Below are 19,565 nucleotides of genomic sequence, written 5' to 3' on the forward strand. Positions count from 1 at the left end.
AGCTAATTTGTTTTAAAGCTACTGTTCAAATGGTGTTTTCTATTGTGGGGATTTTTCTTTTGTTTAATGAGACAGAGTTCCAGTGATATTTACTGTAAAAAACCCAAAACAAAGTAATACAAGATTTTTATACTGAAGTTACTATGAGGGAGCACTGGTGAGGTCCCACCTGGATTGCTGCATCCAGTTCTTGGCTCCCCAGTACAAGAGTAATATGGGCATGTTGGGGAGACTCCATCTAAGGGCTAAGATGATGAAGGGCTGGGAGCATCCTTCATATGAGGAAAGGCTGAGAGAGCTGGGACTCTTTGGCCTGGTGTGGAGAAAGGCCACACATCTTAGCAATGTGTGAAAAATACCTGATGGGAGGACATGGGAGAGAGAGCCAGCATTTTTTCTGTGCTGAATAGTGAAGCCTTGGTGGTATTCCAAAGCCACCTGGCCATGGTCCTGGGCAGCCAGCTCCAGGTGACCATATTTGAGCAGTGGGCTTGGACCAGATGACTCCTAGAGGTCCATTACTATTATGCTCCAGTGAAAGCGATTTTTTAAAATTTGTTAGGAAAAAAAAAAAGTGTTAAGGTGTTGTTAGGTGACTTAAGGATTTGTGGCACCAATGGGTTTACTGGAACTGGAAAAACCTCTAAGAATCAAACAGTCATTACTTCTTCTTAGAAATTATGTGTTATTTATACTGCTTATTGTAATTACTTTATAAAAATATCTTCTTCTCCCAAATGTAGGGTTTTCAAAGGCTGAAGAGCAAAATCTTGCATCTCTGCTTCTGCACTGTGCAGAGCTGAGAAATGGCATCCAGCAGATCCAGTGTATTAAACAGGTACAGTTTCACTGTTGTTAATGTGGCTTTTGGTAACTGAGAGAGTGTCCTGTGCACTGTTAATGGCAAATACAGCTCTAAAATAAACTTCTAATGTTTTGTACGTTCCTGGAAACACAGAAAAAGCAGTTGCACATGCATCAGGTAGAAATGTAGTTCAAGTACTTAATTAGCAAGAGCCACAGTTACTGAAAATGGTGGAAGGCAAATGACACCAAATTTACTATTTTGTGTGCCTTTTTTTTTTGTTTTAGAGGTGTTCTTGGAACATTTTTTTGAACTTGAAGCTTAAAGGGAAATGGTAAAGAGGAGACAGTTTTGTGCCATATGCTTGGATGAGAGGGAAGTCTGCCACTGTTAAAAATTATATATCCAGAGTTTTTTGTTCATCATGTATTCTTTGATTATAGATTGTGCCATTGGTGAAGCAGATGGATGAGAACTCTGCAGGTGATCCCATGGTTAAAGCTTGTTTGGATGTTTTGGGAGAGATGTATTTTTCACTGGGTGCAAAGAATCCTTTGAAGAAAGTGTTGGCAAGGTAAAAGATTCAGTAGTTAGCCTTTATTTATTTTTTTTTTTGTTTTCCTTATCTCTAAGTCAGTAATTTGTCATTCACTATAAATTGCTGTAACTTAATTGCTGAAAATTTGCAGTACTTAATATGTGCATATGTACTGTTTTTCTTTCTAAATTAAAAATCTTAATTATAAATAACATAGATAAATGACTTCAAAGTGAAGCATTGTTTTGGCCTATTTAATTATTGGGAAGACAGCATAGTGTGTAATTAGCGGCTTGAACTTTAAAATCCAGTCTTAGAATAGAAATTTAAAGCACAGAATCTCAGCTTTGTCAAAAGAAGATGGCTGAGAGGAATCATAACTAAATTGTGGTTTCTTGTGCCTATTTTTATTGCAATTATTTTTTAATTGCACAATTATTGTTGTATTTCTTTAGTGAATTTTTTAATAGCCTTAGAGTTTTTTAGGATCTGGTGCTGAGCTGCCATCCTTACTTTGTCTGGAAACATTCACTGTCCTACTGAGATGCATGGCTTCCACACTGGGTTTGGTTGCAGCCACCCCAAAGCTGGGCACCCCTCTGACAGGTCTTCTAGCTGCAAACTGAGAATGTGCATGTTAATTTTAAAACAGCTGATGTTTTCATGCAGGAAGAAACATCTGTGTATTGGAGTTTTAGCTGTCATGGATTGTGGTGCAGTGGATGTTAGAACACCTTGGGAAAACCAAACTAAATGTGCTGTTTGTTCATGTTGCAGTTCACTGAACAGTCTTCCCGGACATTTGATGGTGCCAGCTGTGCAAAGTTTTGTGTGCTGCCTTCAGGAAGAACTGAAAGCCACAGATGTGTATTTGTACAGAAAAGTGCTAGACAACCTTGCTTCCTGTATGGAGGACTTCAGCTTAGGTACGGTGACATCGAATGTTGTGCTGGTTAAACTTGCTCAGCACTGGTGCCACATCTGATAGTAATGTTTGCAGTTATGTAAAATAGATAGTGCTGGCTAGAACTCAGTACTTAAAATGTATTTTCTTTCCTCTAGGTAGAGCCTGTATTAAGAACCTGTTTGAAGAAGGTAAAGTCACATTTATAGTAGAATATGCTTCACTGCGGGTTACTGGGGGAGAGGTGTACGTGGAGAAGTGACATGAAGTAGGCATGAAGACCTATCAGATCTGATTTCCCCTGGTTAATTTTCAATAAACTACTATCCTTACATGGTACTTTTTTGTGAAAGACAAGACTTTGATTTATAAGTTTATTTCCAGGGCTCAGTTTTGCTTTACTGGGCAACCCTGATACAAATCTGAGTACCAGTAAGCAGTTGTGGTAGGGAGAGTCAATATCTCACTGGATTAGGCCAAGTGGGTTGGAAACTTGTTTTGTACCAGGTTGTTGCAAAGCAGTTTGAGATATTGTTTTAGCATTGCTTGTGTTTGTCTATACTGAAATACCAGTTTAATTTGTTGGTGGAATGGAAGAATCACCACTGTAACTATTCATTGTAGCTGGGTATGTGTGATGTATTGAGATGTATGTGTGATTGCTTTGCTGGAAATTTTCTGTTCTATTTCTCTTATAAGTAAATTTATACCATAATTCTTTTCACTAGTTCTTCAGTTTCTGCAGAAGTTGTTGCTTGACATACAGGAAGAAAACAGGCAAGTGAATTCAATAGAAGCTCTGTTTTATCTGGTTTTATTTCACTCTTGCAAGATAATTTGGTTTGGTTTAAAATATCACTTTGATAGCCATACATTGATGAAAGATAGAAATACACTTTTACACTGATGCAGATTTTAAATAAAAACTGATTCTTTTCTTTTGTGGCAATATGATAATTTAAGAGAGGTAAGGCACTGATACTGTTAGAGCTGCTACTAAGGGAGGCCTTTGACTTAAGGTTTTGCTATCTGAATTGTGGCTAAAGAGTGTAATTAATAGATGTAAAATTCAAGTAGAGTAAAACTCTTGCATGTTCCATGAGTGTTTAATTCAGTATTGATATTTTCCAGCATTTCATTAAGTGAGGCGGCTTTGTTGTGGTTTCTCATTCTGAACTGAGAGCAGAATGGTACTTAATGAAGTGTTTTATGTGCTGAAAGTTTAGATATTTTCTGCCTTAATGTTAGAAAAAAGTCAAATCATAGAAATGTCCTTCATTCATGGAGGAATTTCTTGAAAAATTAGAAGAAAGCAGCGCTGCATTCTGTTGGCCTTTTTGGAAAGTTTCTGGAAAAGTTCAGCTCTGCTCAGGCAGAATCACGCAAATGAAAGTTTGTCACAGGAACCTGCAGAAAATGTAGCAGAATTTATCATTTTTGTTTGTTAACTTCATTTAATAACTACCCTTGAGTCTGCTCCTTGTTTTTCTGTAGTTACACATCTGATCAACTCAAGCAATACATCACTTTTTACCATTAATTCTGTTTAAAGTTGGCTGAATGTGGTTTTCTGGGGATGGTGAAGAATGGTTTTAATTTGCTTTTTGTGTGCTTGCTTGTCTCATTTCTTCCACAGAAAGAATAATGGAAATCGAATTGTTCAGACTCAGCTGATGCATGATTTACTGATAGCCATTAAAGTTTCAATGATGCTTATACAAAAATTACAAGAAAATATCCAGGGAAGTCTTTGGAAACACAGTGAATCTTTTGTTTGGCAAAGTATGTGTAGCTTACTGAAAAGTTGCACAAACTTCCTAATTGATGGTAGGTTTAGTAGCATTCAAGCTTAAGATTTTTATTAAATTGTTGTCTTTGTAGTAAATAGCCTGTGCATATAAAAACTTAGTTTAACTTGCATGGAAACAGAGCTACTGAGATTAATGGGAATAGGAGCAGTAGTTGGTTTTTTGGTGTGCTATGACTTGTAGATTGCAGCTTTAGAGTGTACAGTTTAACTTGTCCCACTACAAATACCAAGATTAATGCTGTTATTAATAATTCAAAAACTAACAGAAATGCTTTTGGGAGTCACCAAATGCCTGTGCCTACCAGAAATATCTACAACTCTATGAAATATGCTGTCAGAACTATTTATGGGCACACCATAATTGATAGTGTTTCCTGTTCATAGAGAGGTTTTTATGCAGTAGAATTTAACATGTCAGTAGTCTCTGTTACAGCCCTCCTTGCCTTAGTGGGCAGTCCTGTATTTTCTTCTGTTAAAGATATTAGCAGTTTCTTACTACACTGGAGGATAAAGTTATTAATATATGCTGTCCAAGTGGACACTACAGATTTGCGATGATACAACTAACTACAAGTAGTCTAGCAAAATTCAATGCCATATTTTATAATTTTGCCACATAGTTTTAGCACACAGTGTTTGCTGCATTCTAATGTAAAATATCTCTGCTGTGTAGCAACGCTCCTGCAGACTGTTCAGACTACCTCAGGACTGGCTGTTATTCTCTTTACCAGAGCTATGTATGAACCAGCTGAGGAACTGCCTTCATTGGTAAGTGTATTTCTTGGCTGCAGACTGTACAGTATCGTGGTGGTGTTACCCTGTGCTATCAGTGTTGTCTGGAGGCTTTGCTGATGCAGGTACTGGGGCTTGGCAGCCTCTCTATCAGTCCTTAGCTGGAGTATAATCCTTTTTTCTCTCCTTGCTATATGAAGTAGTAAGACTTGAGTTTTGAATTTGACAAACACTATTTACAAGAAATCTCTTCAGATCTTCTAAGCTGTGCACGAAACAGGTTTTCTGCTGTGCTGAGGTGCTGTAATGGGTATGCTTTTGGTGTTCCAGATCAGTGACTTGCTCCTTGGGACAGTGGAACACTCAGGTGTGCCAGCGTGGTTCGTGAGGAGCTGTGGGGTCCTGTGCACGGCAGAACTCCCGGACTCGGTCCTGCTCTTCCTTTGCCATGGAGCACTGGCTATGCTGGATTGGAAAAATGGCAGCATGGGTGAAAATGGAGAGAAACTATTATTAGATATTGCATCAGTCTTGTTGTCTTTGAGTTCAGGGTAAGTTTGTGCTTTAATCTGTGTTGTTTCATGTTTGGGAGAAGAGGCTTATCTTTTAAATTCTATTTTTGCATGAACCCTGTGGTTCTGGTGGAATATCTCTGATGTTTTCAGTCTAACGATACTAGGTTTTGCCACAGATCATTTTTATACATTCATAAAAACTCTGTAAATATTAAAAATACAATGATGTTGCATATGTAGTTCTAAGTTTCAGTTTTTTTCTTGCATGGTAAAATTTTGTTTTCTAACATGAATGGGACAAATTTATCAATTCCTTTATGGTAAGGTGTGTCAGTATCAGTTCTTATGTATATGTAGACAGATAAAGTTCAGTTTCAGGACATCATGTCCTCTCCTTCTGAAAGTTTAGAGGGAAGCAAAGTGTGCCAGTGAGTGGAATACTTGAAGTAAGATGAGTTTTAGATGAGTTTTAATTGTTTTTTTCCTGGCTGCCTACATCCAAGGGCCCACCAGCACTATTGCATTGGAGATTAAATGTGTATTCAGTTCAAGTTTTGATTGTGCCTTGGAGATCAGTTTCATGATCTTGTTTTTGCACATAGGATACTCAGTTTTGATGGTTTTATCTGGCAATGAAAAGTTTTCCTTACATTTTCAAGAAGATGTAACAACATAATGCTGCTCAAATGTTAGCAGGTGCACAGTAATGTTTTTGTTTTATTGTTGTGGGGCTAGTATGGTTTTTTTTACCCATTGTTAGGGAGTTTAGCTGCAACCACTTAATAGCACATCAGGTAACTAACCATGTACTTGGCAACATCCAGTTGATCACTTCTATGTTCATTCCTTTTCCTCCATGAATGGATTGAGTCTCCTAATCTGTTTTCATGTAAAGTAAATGAATGTGATGAATAGTTATTCTGAAATACAAAATAGTCTTTTTTTTTTTAAATATTGGTAAATGAAGGTAATGAAATTTTTTTTGTTTTTTTTTTTTTTCTTTTTAAAAGGTTAAAAGAATCCAGTGTGGCAACATCTTTGTCTAGAATCCTTGCTATTTGGACTAATTCAGCACTGGCTGCTCTTGTTTCAGCTTCTCCAGAACTAAAAATCAAACTTAATGGCAACTCTGATATAATTGGGAAGGTGCTGGAATACATTTATACACACTGGGACCACCCTCTGGATGCTATCAGACATCAAACCAAATTGATTTTCAAGAATCTTCTTCAGATACACCAAACTACCATTGCTGGATCAAATGGAAAATCAGACCCATTCTTTGCAAGGCTGATAAAGCACTTACTGAGCTTGGATTGGCATGTAAAAGGGAAATATGCTTCTCTTGGATGTCTGGTGGAGTGTGTGGGCAGTGAAAATATACTGCAGTTGGACAGAACAATTCCAGTGCAGATCCTGGATGTGATGAGTGATCAATCTCTTGCACCTTATGCTAGTGATCTTCTGGAAACCATGTTTACAAATCACAAGGCCCATTTTGCTTTGAGTTTTCAGGAAGGTACCTGGATTGACCAGTGGCACAACATCTGGGTTTCTCCTCTTCTGCTAATACTTTGTGAAGGGAACCATGACCAAACTACTTATATAATAGACTACTATTTACCAAAATTGCTCAAATGTAACCCTGACAGTCTAAGCTACATGATAAGAATTCTTCAGGCCTCTGCAGATGCGAATCTGGGTAAGAAAATAAACTTTGTATTTTTAATTATGATTGAATTAAAACAATAATTTTAACCACATGATTTCAGGTCTATTATTATTGTTAGAATTAATTTGGGAGAAAAATTCCAGATGCTTATTGTTGCTATTAGTATTTCAAAGTGAAAGTCATAATAATTATAAGTGTGTCTTCATGCCATGAGCAAAATCCTTCTGTGGGTGCCCTGTGGTTCTCTTTACCAGGGTTTGTTAAATTTCTGTATTTTTTACTTCTGTTTTTTTTTTCTTACATGGGTGTGTCCTGTAACAGATTATTTTTTCTTGTAAATATGTGGATACAAGATTTATGATTCTTTTGTTTTGAAGTAATTTAGTGTGACTCTAAAATACTGGCTTGTGAGACCTCACAAGGTCTTTTCTTCATATGAAACATTTGATATGAAGGTTTTTTGGGAATCAGGTGATTTAGAACTGGTTTAATCTATAGCAGCCCTGTCTTTTGGGATTTATGGAGTACAAATAAAAGGGAGTGGGTCATATGTTGAAAGTATTGGGAGTTTCTGACAAGCACTGCAAATAGTACCTTGCTTGTATTAATCAAACTGTAATTATTACTGGTTTTCATTTTCTTTAGGTTCTTGCAGTACTAGAGGAGCTCTTGGAGCATTAATGGCATGCTTGAGAACAGCCAGGGCCCATGGACATCTGGAACTTTCAAATATCATGAGCAGTGGTCTTGTATCCACTGAGTGTCTCAAACAGGGCCTAGTTCATCAGCACAGCCAGGTAAAGGGACAAACATTTATGTATCCTTTAAATTAAAATAATTGCTTTTGTCCTGATTACTGTGTTGGTGTTGTAGTAAAACAAAGGTGTCATTATAGGTGTCAATAACTCTTTTGTGGTGAACTTTTAAATGTCTTCCAGGTTTGCATTGATGCTTTAGGTTTACTTTGTGAAACCCATCGTACTACAGAAATTGTGTCTCTGGATGAAATGCAGCTAATTCAATTTTTTATGATGTACAACTTGAACAACCAATCTCCTTCTGTAAGGCAACAGATAGTTTCTCTGCTGAGAAAGGTAATTTCAAACCATGAGCCATGTCTGATGTGCCTCTTATGTTAGTTATAACACCATTTTTAAAGAAATAATAACTATGTTGTGAAGTTGCTCATTGGAAAGAGTAGAAGCTCTAAGACCAGGAGCATGCTTTATGTATTATCCAATTGAATGGTGTTAAGTCATCACAGGCAAGGATGGCTTAAACAAAATATTAAGTGGCAGAGGCAGGTTAACTTCATGGGTCGTGGTGCTGCTTGACCTGCCAGCACCTGCACACTTTGCCAATATCAAAGCAATGTGCTCTGGAGTCAGTAGTGAACCTTGTGTTGCCTTTGCTGAGGCCTAAAGCTGTGCTTACATGGGCTTGTCACACCTCAGGCAAATTCAGTCACTTCATCACCCTCAGAAACCTGACCTGGAAAACAAAGTAGAATATTCACTGTGATGTGGCTGTGCCATTACAGCCTGCAGGGAATGAGCCCCTCCGTCCGGTAGAAGTTGCCAAAGTCACATGTAGCTCATGGGTAAAATGAGGAACCATTTATTTGTAAAGAACATCTTGGAAGATGTTTATGGCAAAAGAAGGCAGTTTGGAAGGAGAAAATAATTAACTTGAGACGGGGGAAGAATGAGGCAGTCAGTTTGGCAAAAACAAAAGAGAAATCCCATCTTTTCTTACCTAGTGCAGACTGAGGAGCATGAGATGGAAAAGTCGTGCTAGATGGGAGTGTGATAAGAAAGGAAATACTACTTATGGGTAGTAAAAGAGGTGGAGGAAGCACTTCTGAAGTGAGTCAAACTCTGAGAGACACAGGCTTTAAAAATTACCTGCATTGAGTTTTTTTATAGGTGAACACACTTCCACAGAAAATGAGGTAGGACGAGAAGACTTGGCATGAATTTAAGGAGGGAGATGGAAGAAGGTTTTGGAGATGTAGTAGAAGGAGGAGAGAAACAATTGGTTACAAGAGGTGGGAAGCAAAACCTTGGGTTTGGAGTGGAGAAGGAAGGATCTGTTCTGTGTTATGCTGTATGGAAATTTCCTAAAAATACAAGCAGTGTGCTTTGGAAAATAAGCTGTAAATCGACCTTTTCCTTATATCACTGTCAATGATTCTTGTCTTACGTATTTTTTTCTCTTGTTTTAAAAGTTATTTTGCAGGATACAAGAAAGTTCTCAAGTACTTTATAAATTGGAGCAAAATAAAACCAAGCAAGAGTTAGTCGAGAAGTCAACTAAAATGCCTCCTTTGAGGGTTTTGCAGCAATACAAAGTAAGTAGACTGCTAGAGATGCAAGTAATAGAGGTGGTACAGCATTTCTGAGAGTTCATTGTTGCTGAACACCACTGGGTAAGTTAAGCTCTGTGTGTGTGTTAGGCAATAGTGCAGTGCAGAAGGAAAAAGCCTGTAAAGCCAAACCGTGCTGGGGAGCTTGTCCACTTTGATGTACTTGTGCAAGTTTATTTTGACTAAATGTGCTGTTGTTGATGAACTGAATGCCTATTGGTATTTGGAGCGTGTCTTTAAGATAAATGTTCTTTAAACCAATAAAGGTTATTTTATGAGGGATTGGTCTGTGCATTGAAACAGCAGTAAGGAAGGAATGGCTGGAGATGCACACTCAAGCCAAAAAAAAACCAAAAAAAAGGGTAACTGTCCTGTCATCTTGTAATCTGTTGGTCATTTAGTAGCGAGCTTTAAGTGATATGTGTCACTTGGACTTAAAATAGTGATCAGTTGAGCTTCAGTTTTTTTCTAGGTCCCCAGAATAATCAGTGAGTGAGAGAATGAATGACAAGAGTTTTAGCATGAAGACTTCTATTGTATTTGTCTTTTATCCTATTTAAAGGCTCATATCATCAGTATCTTTGTGTCAATCTGTTCCTTGAGTTCTGCTGTTCTTTGTCAGCTAATTTTCAGGATTAGATATACAATGGGTGCCTTTTTGTGGGCTCGGGGAAAGGAAACGGTTGTATTTAAAAACCCAAATGATTGTCCAGCCTTCACTGTACTCTAAGAAACAAGAAACAGTGTCTGTACTGTGAATGTTGGCCTCCTGTTTTTCCAAAATTCACTGTAAGGTCATAATTTTTGGGGTAAAGCAGAATGTCCCGAGTTCAGTTACTTAGGCTTTTGTTTGTTGGGCAGCAAGTACGGGGTCTTAATTGTTTTCTTATGATTTTTTTTTTTCCCCCCCAGGATTTCATGTCATCTGTATGTGCCAGACTTTTTGAGGTATTATTTCCTGGTTCATCACACCCAACCAGGTTTTGTGCACTAAGTATTTTGGAATCAATAGCAGAAATATTTTCTGTTCCAAAAGGTATGAAGTCTATAAATTAGACTTTGATAGACTGTAGGAATAGGAGGTATTGAAGAAGAGTCTTTTATGCTGGCTAGTCAGTTTCTGTCAAAAGATATTCTTCATTTAAAGAAGTTAGTTGTTTAAGATTGAAGTTGATTTTGATAGGAAATAAAATTGCCATCTTGCTAAATAATTTCTCAAAACCCCTTGATAAAGGAACACATTAGTGTTATTATTACGTATTACTGCTTTTTTAAAAAATAAAAAGTTATCCTCAGTTGTTTATAATATCAGCTGAGAATTTTATAAATTGGTCAGTACTTCTGTAAAAGTAATTCAGCTGTTGTGTTCTGTGCTGTATTATGGTGCAGTTGTTTACATCCTCAAATTTCTGCCTTCTTTAAGTCAAGTCACCAGAATTTACAACTCATTTATATCTAAATTTAACTGAAAGAAATTGTAATGGCTTACATTTTAAGGGATTATTCCTATGACAAAATAACTGAAAACACTAAGTGCTAAAACACACTGAAGCTTTCAACATCTTTTTTGAAATGAAATATTTTCTACTATTACATACTTACAGGAAAAGAGTTTTTAAACAAAACTAAATAAAGATTTTTTTTTTTATGCTGCATTTAAAGGGAGTAAATGGGATTCTGTTTTTGGTAGTAAGTTATTTTCTAAGAGTATCACTAAGAGTAATTTTTTTTTAAATAAGGTAAGCCTTTTTTATTCCTTATAATGGGAAATGCGTTATTTTAAGACCTATTAAGAGAAATAATATTAAAATAATAATTTTGCTAAAATTTAATGCTTCTTTTATTATAGCAAAGCAGAATGTGGTGAGAGTGCTTATTCTGGAAAGAGTTACAGCACAACTATCTAAGGCATTAATTTCTTTGAACAGGCCAGGCACAAGTTTTCCAGTTGAATCAGGAGATTGATTCTGCTCGTGTCCAAGCTTTGATCCAGTGTTTTGCCAGTACTTTTGAGGAAGTAAAAATTCTGGCATTTAGACTTCTGATGAAACTACGTGATGTTGCATTGAATTTACAGGTATGAACTTGAAGAGTTCAGAGGGAGTAATTTTGTGGAGTGTTCTGTAGTATACCAGGTGCTGTTGTTAGGTACAGAGCAGGAAGCCTGAACCTTAGAAGGCTGTCCAAGTTGCCTGCAATAGTGTTCATCACTAACACCTTCTGTATATTTCTGTACAGCCTCTGCCCTTACCTAAGGAGGCTTGTTTCACTAATGGACAAAGGAGTTTGGGAAGTTCATTGGGTTTGACTGTGAACTATCAGAGGAGTAGTTAATGCAAGCCCTTGACTTAGCTGTGACTTCTCTTTGTAAATGATTGAGGCATTTTGACTTGGTTACTCTTGTACTTTTAGGAAATTCAGCTCCCTGTTTCCTTTCATTTCTAATTGATCTCAGGTTTCATTATCTGATTGGGTTTTTGATTTCTCACAAATTTTGCCTTTTGAATTGATACTGATTTGTCTGTAGTAACTTGATGAAAATTTATTTTAAAATTCATTAGTACAGATGAACAAATACTGCTACCAAGTAAACTGTGCTTCTCTTTAATGTCCATTAGCAGATAAAACACATTAACTTGAAAAAAATAATTCCTGTGAGGTGCACTGTAATTGAATACTGCTTTATAAATAGGTGTCCCCATCCTCAATGTCTATGTAATTGTATCCTTGCTAAATACATGCACATGCATGTTTTGAATGTAAGGTCATCAGTGCACAAAATAAGTGTTTCTGAAGAAATATGTACCAGCAAACTTAATTAAAAGCAGGTTCTCAGATTCCAGGGTGGTAAGAAGCTAAATTAAATCAATCTGGAAGCTCAATTAAATGAGAAATATTACTGCTTTGTGGTTTTTTTCAGGGTTCTGAAAATCTAGATCTTCTATTCCAAGCAGCAATTGATCTTAGCACAAGCACCAAGCCATATGATTGTGTCACTGCTTCATATTTGTTGAACTTTTTAGTATATCACAAAGGACTGCAGCACACTGCTTTAGGAAAATGGCTTGAGCATAACCCCCAGGTGGAGGAAAACACATCAGTGAGTACAGTGGAGAAAAACACTTTGGCAGGTAAGATTCTGGGGGAAAGGTTTTTTATATTTGTTGGAAGTGTGCTGCTTTTTCCATAAGGCTTTTGGTAGGAGGCTTAGTAAGAGATCCTTATTTCTAACAGGATTTTAAGTATATTGTATTTTGCTGATAAGAAGCCATGTTCTTTAGCAATATCTTATTCTAGTCCTGTTCATGTTGAGGCTGTTGAATATTCTGTAAGATGGCTTTTGACATTATTTTGACTAGTGACATTTGAAAGTGCTGTGAAGGCCCAAGCAGTGAGCCTGGTGAAGCTGAGTGCATAAAGGGCAGGGAAGAACCCTCTGCTTCCCCTAAGAGCTCGCTCACCCAGGGGGGAGGCAGCTCTAGTTAGTCCATCTTTGTTTCAATATTCAGTGTTTGCAATGCTGCCCCTTGGAGCTCTGTTCACTTGGCCCCATTTTTTGTGTGATTTTCAGTCCTGTGAATACACATCCACAGTAATGAGGCTTTGCTGATATACAGAATATTTTTGTTTGGTTTAGTGCCCCTGGATGAAAGATGACAGGGCTGTACATCTGGCAGGTTCGGCAAATTTGTTAACCAGGCTTTCTCTACCTTAAGTAATCTTCAGTGAAACTAAAATACTTAAGTTCATTATTTGTAATAAAATACTTAAGTTCATTACTTGTAATAAAACAATTTATATAATTTGCAGTAAACTCACAATTCTATACATTTTTGTGCCATTCTTGGCTTCTCTACAGATGCCTGTTAGTTCTTTCTTGATATGCAATGATGTAACAATTTTGAGATATGGCTGTGTTTGCCACGGGTGAAGAAAATGTGTGGGTAACCTCATGTCTCATTGCTCTGGAGCATCTGCTGCTGGTGGTGATCCATGGTTCCTTGACAGGATCTGTAATTTGTTCCAATTCTGGCACTGAGATGTCACAAGCTATAAATAGAATTAACATAGGCACATATAGCCTTGAAACTTGGTCAAGTTGTTTAGTGGAAAACAAAGTTCAAATGTATAATTCTGAATTTTTGATCTTTAATATTCTGCTGTACTCATCATTGTATTAATGTGGCTGTAAGGGTGAAGTCTGACTTGGCAGTATAGAGTAGGTAACTCCTTGTGACTTCATCATGAGCTGTGTGATTATCCCTAAGCATAGGATGTAGGTTGTGCTTTTCACAGCTGCCATTTGGTTCAGAGAGACAAGTAAAACTGACTATAACAAATATTGTTGGAGTTTAGGTAACTGAACATCAATGGTAACATATATTTCAATGACAGAAGAGGGAGAAGTATAATAAAGGAAATTGCTGAGCATATTCCATTGAATTGTTGTATACACAGGTTTTATTCCTGTTTCTTAAAGCAGATTTGTTTCTTAGAAGATCAGTATATGAATGCTCAATGTAAATCCATGCTTTAAAATATTTTAGTTATCAAGCTTTTGTTGGTGAATGTGGAAGAAGAAATATTCCAAGCCAAGAAGTCTTTGCTTCAAGCAGCAGCGTCATTTCCCATGTATGGGAGAGTGCACTGTATAACTGGGGCTTTGCAGCAATTACCCTTCAAGTAAGTAAAAGATACTAAGTAAGTTGTAACTCCATATTCAAGCAAAACATACTCAATGGAAAGTTGTAACTCCATGTTAAATTTCAGTGGAAGAGTTGTTAAGGAGAATAGAAAATCATGCTGTATTATTTATAAGAAAATCCAGTACCTGTGGCTTTTAGAACTCTTGCTGGCTGCTGCAGTATTTGATATTTCCTTTGTATGTGTTAAACTCAGCCTTAAGACTTTTCAATCTCTATCCTATTTATAGTTTTCATAAATATTGTTGCAAAAGTGTTTGTAACTTTGGTTCTTAAATATGAAATTATTTTTAATCCATGTTTTGTTTTGGTTTTTGATTTTTTTTTTTTTTCCTTAAGTAACTTGGCACTGGTGTCGGAATGGAAGGAAATAGTGACCAGGCTCATTCTGATGTCATACAGCCTCTCTGCTGTAGTATCCCCAGTAGTACAGAGCTCATCACCAGAGGGTCTTATTCCAATGGACAGTGATCCAGGTAAAGAACCAAACAGAATCCCAAAAGAATTATTTTCAAATCTGATGCTCCTGAAGGTCTCTTTGTCTTGCAGTCATTCAGAACTAGACTGAGCATCCCTCCCATTCAGTTTCTCATTTCATGTCATAAATTTTGGTCATTCTTTTAATTTCTGATAAAGTTTTCTTGACTTCTTCACTGGAAAACCCAGAAACATTTGCAGACTGTATTGTTGCATCTCTTTCAAAACAGGACACTGTAAATTCAGGTTTTTTTCTTTGCTTGTTCTAGTCACCAGAGAACCTTATGTTTTTTTTTTTTTTTAATACTTAGAGCATTCTTTTGTACCTATACACCCCAAATGAATTATGTCAGTATAAAGGAATGGAAGTAGAAGACAAAACTAGCTTAAATATCCCTCTTGTTTAATATGCAGAAAGTGCAGGTCGCTTGCAGATGATTCTGCATGAGATACAACCACAAGACACAAATGACTATTTTATGCAAGCAAAAATTCTGAAAGAACACTGCAAAGAAGAATCTGAAAAGCTGGTTGACCAGAGGCCAACAAAAAATATTTGCATGGAAATGAGAGGTAAATCCAAGGCTATATAAGTAATTAAATCAAGGTGTTTTTTATAGAGGCATTATTTTATGTGGATGATCAGTTGGAAATTGCTTGTGTAATGTTTTGGTTCTTACCTGTCAGAAGCTAGTTATTGATGGACATGGCTTTAAAGACTAATTCACTGTGCTTCTGGAAGATTGTGGTTAATCTCTCTTAAGACACAAGTGACAATTAGTTACTTTCATATTGGACTACACTCTGTTGCCTTCACTGTACTGGCCAGGTAATCTTGAACACCTTTTCTATCAAGCAATGCTTCTAATGTATTTCTTGTTGAGAAGTGTTACTGTGATTTTCCTTTCCCCGGTTACTTTTCCTTACGTTTTAAACAGTTTGGTGGGGCCGCGTGTTTTATTTCACAAGGGTAAACACGTGCAAGAGCCGCAGTGGCCACCAGGTGGCGGCGGCGCGTCACAAACGCTTCTTCCTGCCGGGCAGCGATGGATGCGGGAATGGATGGATGCGGGAATGGATGGATGCCTGGGAAGGTGCCCAGGTTCCTGTTGGGAATGGATGCCTGCCTAGGAAGGTGCCCAGGTTCCTGTTGGGAATCAATGCCTGCCTAGGAAGGTGCCCAGGTTCCTGTTGGGAATCAATGCCTGCCTAGGAAGGTGCCCAGGTTTCTGTTGGGAATGAATGCCTGCCTAGGAAGGTGCGCAGGTTCCTGTTGCTCGGTGTGTGAAAAAATAGGAGTTGTGACCAAAAGATCTTTACTCTTTACACTTCTCTGGTAAAATGTTTATGCTACTGCTTTTTCCAAGTGCGAGAAATTAAAGCAACTGTTGAGGCAATTAGGGTCAACAAGATTAAACTATCTTTCGGACAGGCAAGTTTAGATTTTTTTCATACTTAATTCTGTTTTGTTGGACAGGCTAAGTGAAGTTTAAATTACACACCTACATCTGAGAACCCTGAGTTACACTATTGCATTTGTTGTCTTCTTGTTTTTAAGGCAAAGACAGGCAAGCATGTGATGTCACAGCTCAAATGGTTCTTGTATGTTGCTGGAGAAGCATGAAGGAAGTATCTCTGCTCTTAGGGACGCTGTGTAAACTTTTGCCCTCACAGACTACATCTCAACCTTCAGAGGGATTGATTACTGTAGAACAGGTAAATAATTTTTATAATGAAACCTGCAATTTCTTCTTGAGTGGTGGCAGAGGCAGTTCTTAGAGGTTTTTCTCCTTGAATCTGTGTTCTATTTGGGAAAAGTCAGTTTCAAATTTCTTTTAATTGCCATGGTGTAAGGGTTTTCTTGTTATGCTTGGTTATTATCAGTGCTGTTTTGATCCAGTGGTATTCAGATCCAGTGGTATCTGTAAAAACAGATAAATGAAGAAGTTATTATATATTACTAAAAAGCTCATTCATTCTAATTGTATTGGGTTGTACGAGGTGTGTGATATGTTTAGGGGTACCAGTGCCTGCCTGCCACCTTCCTGTTGTCTCTCTCTCAGGATGTATTAGCCACTAATTGAATTGCTAAGAATCTTCTAAACTGACTTCATATTCAAAGTCTCTTTTGTGTAATTTTGAACTTTACATATTGAGTTTCTGTTTAAAGCTCTTCCTTAATTAGTGTTAGAGTCAAGAGTTCTGAAAGTCAAACATGCTGACTAGTCCTAGTCTTGTCTTTTTCTTATCTATTGTTATGAATCATTTGTATGTTATGTGATTGTATCTTTTTCTTTGGATTTTTTTAATATGAGAGATCAGAAATGTTAATATGCCATCTGGGTCTCTTGCAGAGCATTGAGTTCAGTGTTTACAAGAAATTAGATTACCACAGGCATTTATTTGGGAAATATTTTCAGTTTATTAAGTTTCTGTTTTAATTGATGACCTTTTCATTTATATATGTTTCAATAAAACCAGTTTGCACAGAGACTGAAATATGAAAGACTAACTATTCTTTAACCTTTTTCTTTCCAACAGAAAGCAACTAGTTACTTTTTCCTTAGGTGTTAGAACTTCACATTTAAAAATAACAAACAGTATTACATACTCCAGATTTTATTTCTTATCTAATATTGTGGTGCCATGGAAATAGCACTGGTGTCTTTATTCTTGCATTGTTTCCAGTCCTCATGTTTTCATCTGGTTAACAGCTGTGCTTGTGTTGTTGCCAGGGTCTGGAGGGCAGATGAGAGAGCAGATATGCATTTCCACCATTATGTTCCTTAATTTGCACCAAGTCAGGGGAATTGGTGTTTCAGAATGAGTCAGGTCTAACTGCAGCATCTCTGTTTTTGGAAAGCAGACATTGATGGGTGCTCTTTCAGAAATAATACATTATTAAGGAAGGAGTTGGACTTTTATGATCTTGTGGGTCCCTTGCAGCTCAGGATTTTCTGTGATTCTGTAACGGTACCTTCTTTCCCTATAGATGCCTCTTCAGCTTGTTAATGCTTCAGGTGTCTTCCTGTAAAACAGAATAAGAAGAATGCTAATGGACGAGAAGTCAGTTGGAAATCCTGATTTTCCTCAGGCTTGCAAGGAAATACACAAAGAAAACTGCAGGCATTTTCTCTGTGCTTTTTGTAACTTTGGGTCATTACCATGTGTTGTACAAAAAAAAGGACGGTTTCATCAGAAATGACAAAAAAAGTCAATGCCATAACTGCTAGGGCTTCAGACTTATTAAACACTTACCAGTGTTGACAAAGAAGCAAGTTGGATTCTGTTACCTCATGCATGTAGAACTTTTCTTTCAAGTTGCTCATTCTTTTTCTTCATCTTAGAACTACTGGAAGAGATTTAAGAATACAGAGAAGGAAAACTTTGAGAGAAGCCTTGGTCAGCTTGCCTTAGGCCAGGCTAAGTCATTGTTGAGAAAAGTATGGCAGCACTTCTTGGCCAGTGTGTCTCATGGTGTTGCAAATCTTATTGTTGTACCATGCTGCACATCTAGGTCAGTAACTGTATTAAACTGTGCCTTAGGGGATTAATGCTGTCATAACTTATTCACCCAAAAGTTCACAGTGAGTGTTGAATTTGCTCACAGTCTTCTAATTGGTTGTACCTGCTTTTTTAATGGAGCATGCAGATGGAAATAGTGTCTTACAGTGCTGGTGGGCATTAGGAGATGGCACAGCAGAACTGCTTCCTGGCAGGCAGTGTGCTGCTGGGGACTACTCTGCAGCAGTAATGCTGCTTGTTGTGCTGTGTCTGTGGAGGACAGGTTGGCAGGGAGGCAGCTCCTGCATGATACTGTGTTGTTTGTGGGAAGCTGGGACAGATTAGCACTCTCCTTGTCTTTTGAGTAGGAGATTGGGTTTACGTGGCAGTCTTCAAAACATCAGCTATTTTACATGGTGGCCTTGCCTTTAGAAATAATAGACATAGGTAGTGCAGAGTATAGCTGGAGGAATCTCTTTATTCAAATGCATATTGTACTTTTTATCTTCCATCTGACCCCCAAAGTCCAGAGATGGCAGGCTTAGAACTATGTCTGTTTAGAAAATCAATATAAATAGTATCATGTAACCACCAGAACAACATCTAATGAACATTCTGTAGGTTTTTTTGTCACATGACATGCAAATCATGAATGCTCCAAGTATGGGGGAACATTTAGCTCTTCCTCAAACTCCTGTTTATCTCATCTGGGAAGTTTTAAGACAATTGTAGGAGATAAGCTTGCCAGGGCTCTGTGCCACAGTGAAAAGAAACAGGCAGCAGAAGTAAAGACTGAGTTGTCCCATGGCTTGTATAGTCTTTTTGGAATATCTTTGAGAGACTTTATGCCTTGAATACCCAGATTCTTGCCCTCAACAGCAGGTGTGGCCCTGTACATTGTTGATTGTTGAATTAGTAAGGTTCACCTGTTACATTCTAAATTTCTGACCAAGAACAGAGTCATGGTAGTGCTGCTTCTAGAGCCTGTGAGTTCAGTTTGATGCAAGTTTCTAGTCAACATGGCTGTTGCAAGAAACTCAGATATATAAATAGTAAAGTTGGAAGTTATGTGACCAAAAAAAAAAAAAAATTCATATGAATTCTAGAAGCGTAAGCGGGTTGCTGGGACGAGCTGGTAAATTGATTTACATGTGTATGGATTTCTTGATTTGGTTTTGTTTACACACCTGGAGAACTGCCCCATCCATGGGTCAGATTCTTGTGAATAAAGGGCACTTACTCCTCTTTTTTGGACTAGAATGCTGAAATGAAACTCTGTAGCTATATAAGCTACCTTAAAATCCACTCAGACATAACTTTTTTAGCTCAAATATCTCCAATTATTGTGTGTTTCACATTAGGTAAGTTTTAGCAGCAGAAAATAATATGTAGATGCTCTCAGATTTTTTTATTTTTTTATTATTGCAATCTCATTGCTTGGGTGATACAAATTACTTAATAGGAAGCTGAAAAACCATAAAGGTAGATATGACATTAACTTCCCTGACAACTTAATTACTTGTCAGACTATTAAAGTATT

The 19,565-nt window shown here is 37.4% G+C and overlaps 1 protein-coding gene across 1 annotated transcript in view; it reads left to right on the forward strand.

Moving 5' to 3' along the window:
* The window catches only part of THADA (THADA armadillo repeat containing), a 506,671-nt gene that overhangs the window by 1,838 nt on the left and 485,268 nt on the right, over positions 1-19,565 (forward strand). Inside the window, exons 3-21 of the mRNA XM_030269014.4 lie at positions 744-838; positions 1,249-1,379; positions 2,121-2,269; positions 2,406-2,438; positions 2,976-3,024; positions 3,884-4,074; positions 4,731-4,825; positions 5,120-5,340; positions 6,315-7,006; positions 7,622-7,773; positions 7,915-8,070; positions 9,204-9,326; positions 10,254-10,377; positions 11,270-11,418; positions 12,262-12,472; positions 13,889-14,024; positions 14,384-14,520; positions 14,936-15,094; positions 16,080-16,237. Coding sequence (XP_030124874.4) covers positions 744-838; positions 1,249-1,379; positions 2,121-2,269; positions 2,406-2,438; positions 2,976-3,024; positions 3,884-4,074; positions 4,731-4,825; positions 5,120-5,340; positions 6,315-7,006; positions 7,622-7,773; positions 7,915-8,070; positions 9,204-9,326; positions 10,254-10,377; positions 11,270-11,418; positions 12,262-12,472; positions 13,889-14,024; positions 14,384-14,520; positions 14,936-15,094; positions 16,080-16,237 — 3,161 coding nt within the window. The remainder of the gene's footprint in view (positions 1-743; positions 839-1,248; positions 1,380-2,120; positions 2,270-2,405; positions 2,439-2,975; positions 3,025-3,883; positions 4,075-4,730; positions 4,826-5,119; positions 5,341-6,314; positions 7,007-7,621; positions 7,774-7,914; positions 8,071-9,203; positions 9,327-10,253; positions 10,378-11,269; positions 11,419-12,261; positions 12,473-13,888; positions 14,025-14,383; positions 14,521-14,935; positions 15,095-16,079; positions 16,238-19,565) is intronic.

This window comes from Taeniopygia guttata, chromosome 3 (genome assembly GCF_048771995.1).
Source record: "Taeniopygia guttata chromosome 3, bTaeGut7.mat, whole genome shotgun sequence".
Taxonomy (NCBI): Eukaryota; Metazoa; Chordata; class Aves; order Passeriformes; family Estrildidae; genus Taeniopygia; species Taeniopygia guttata.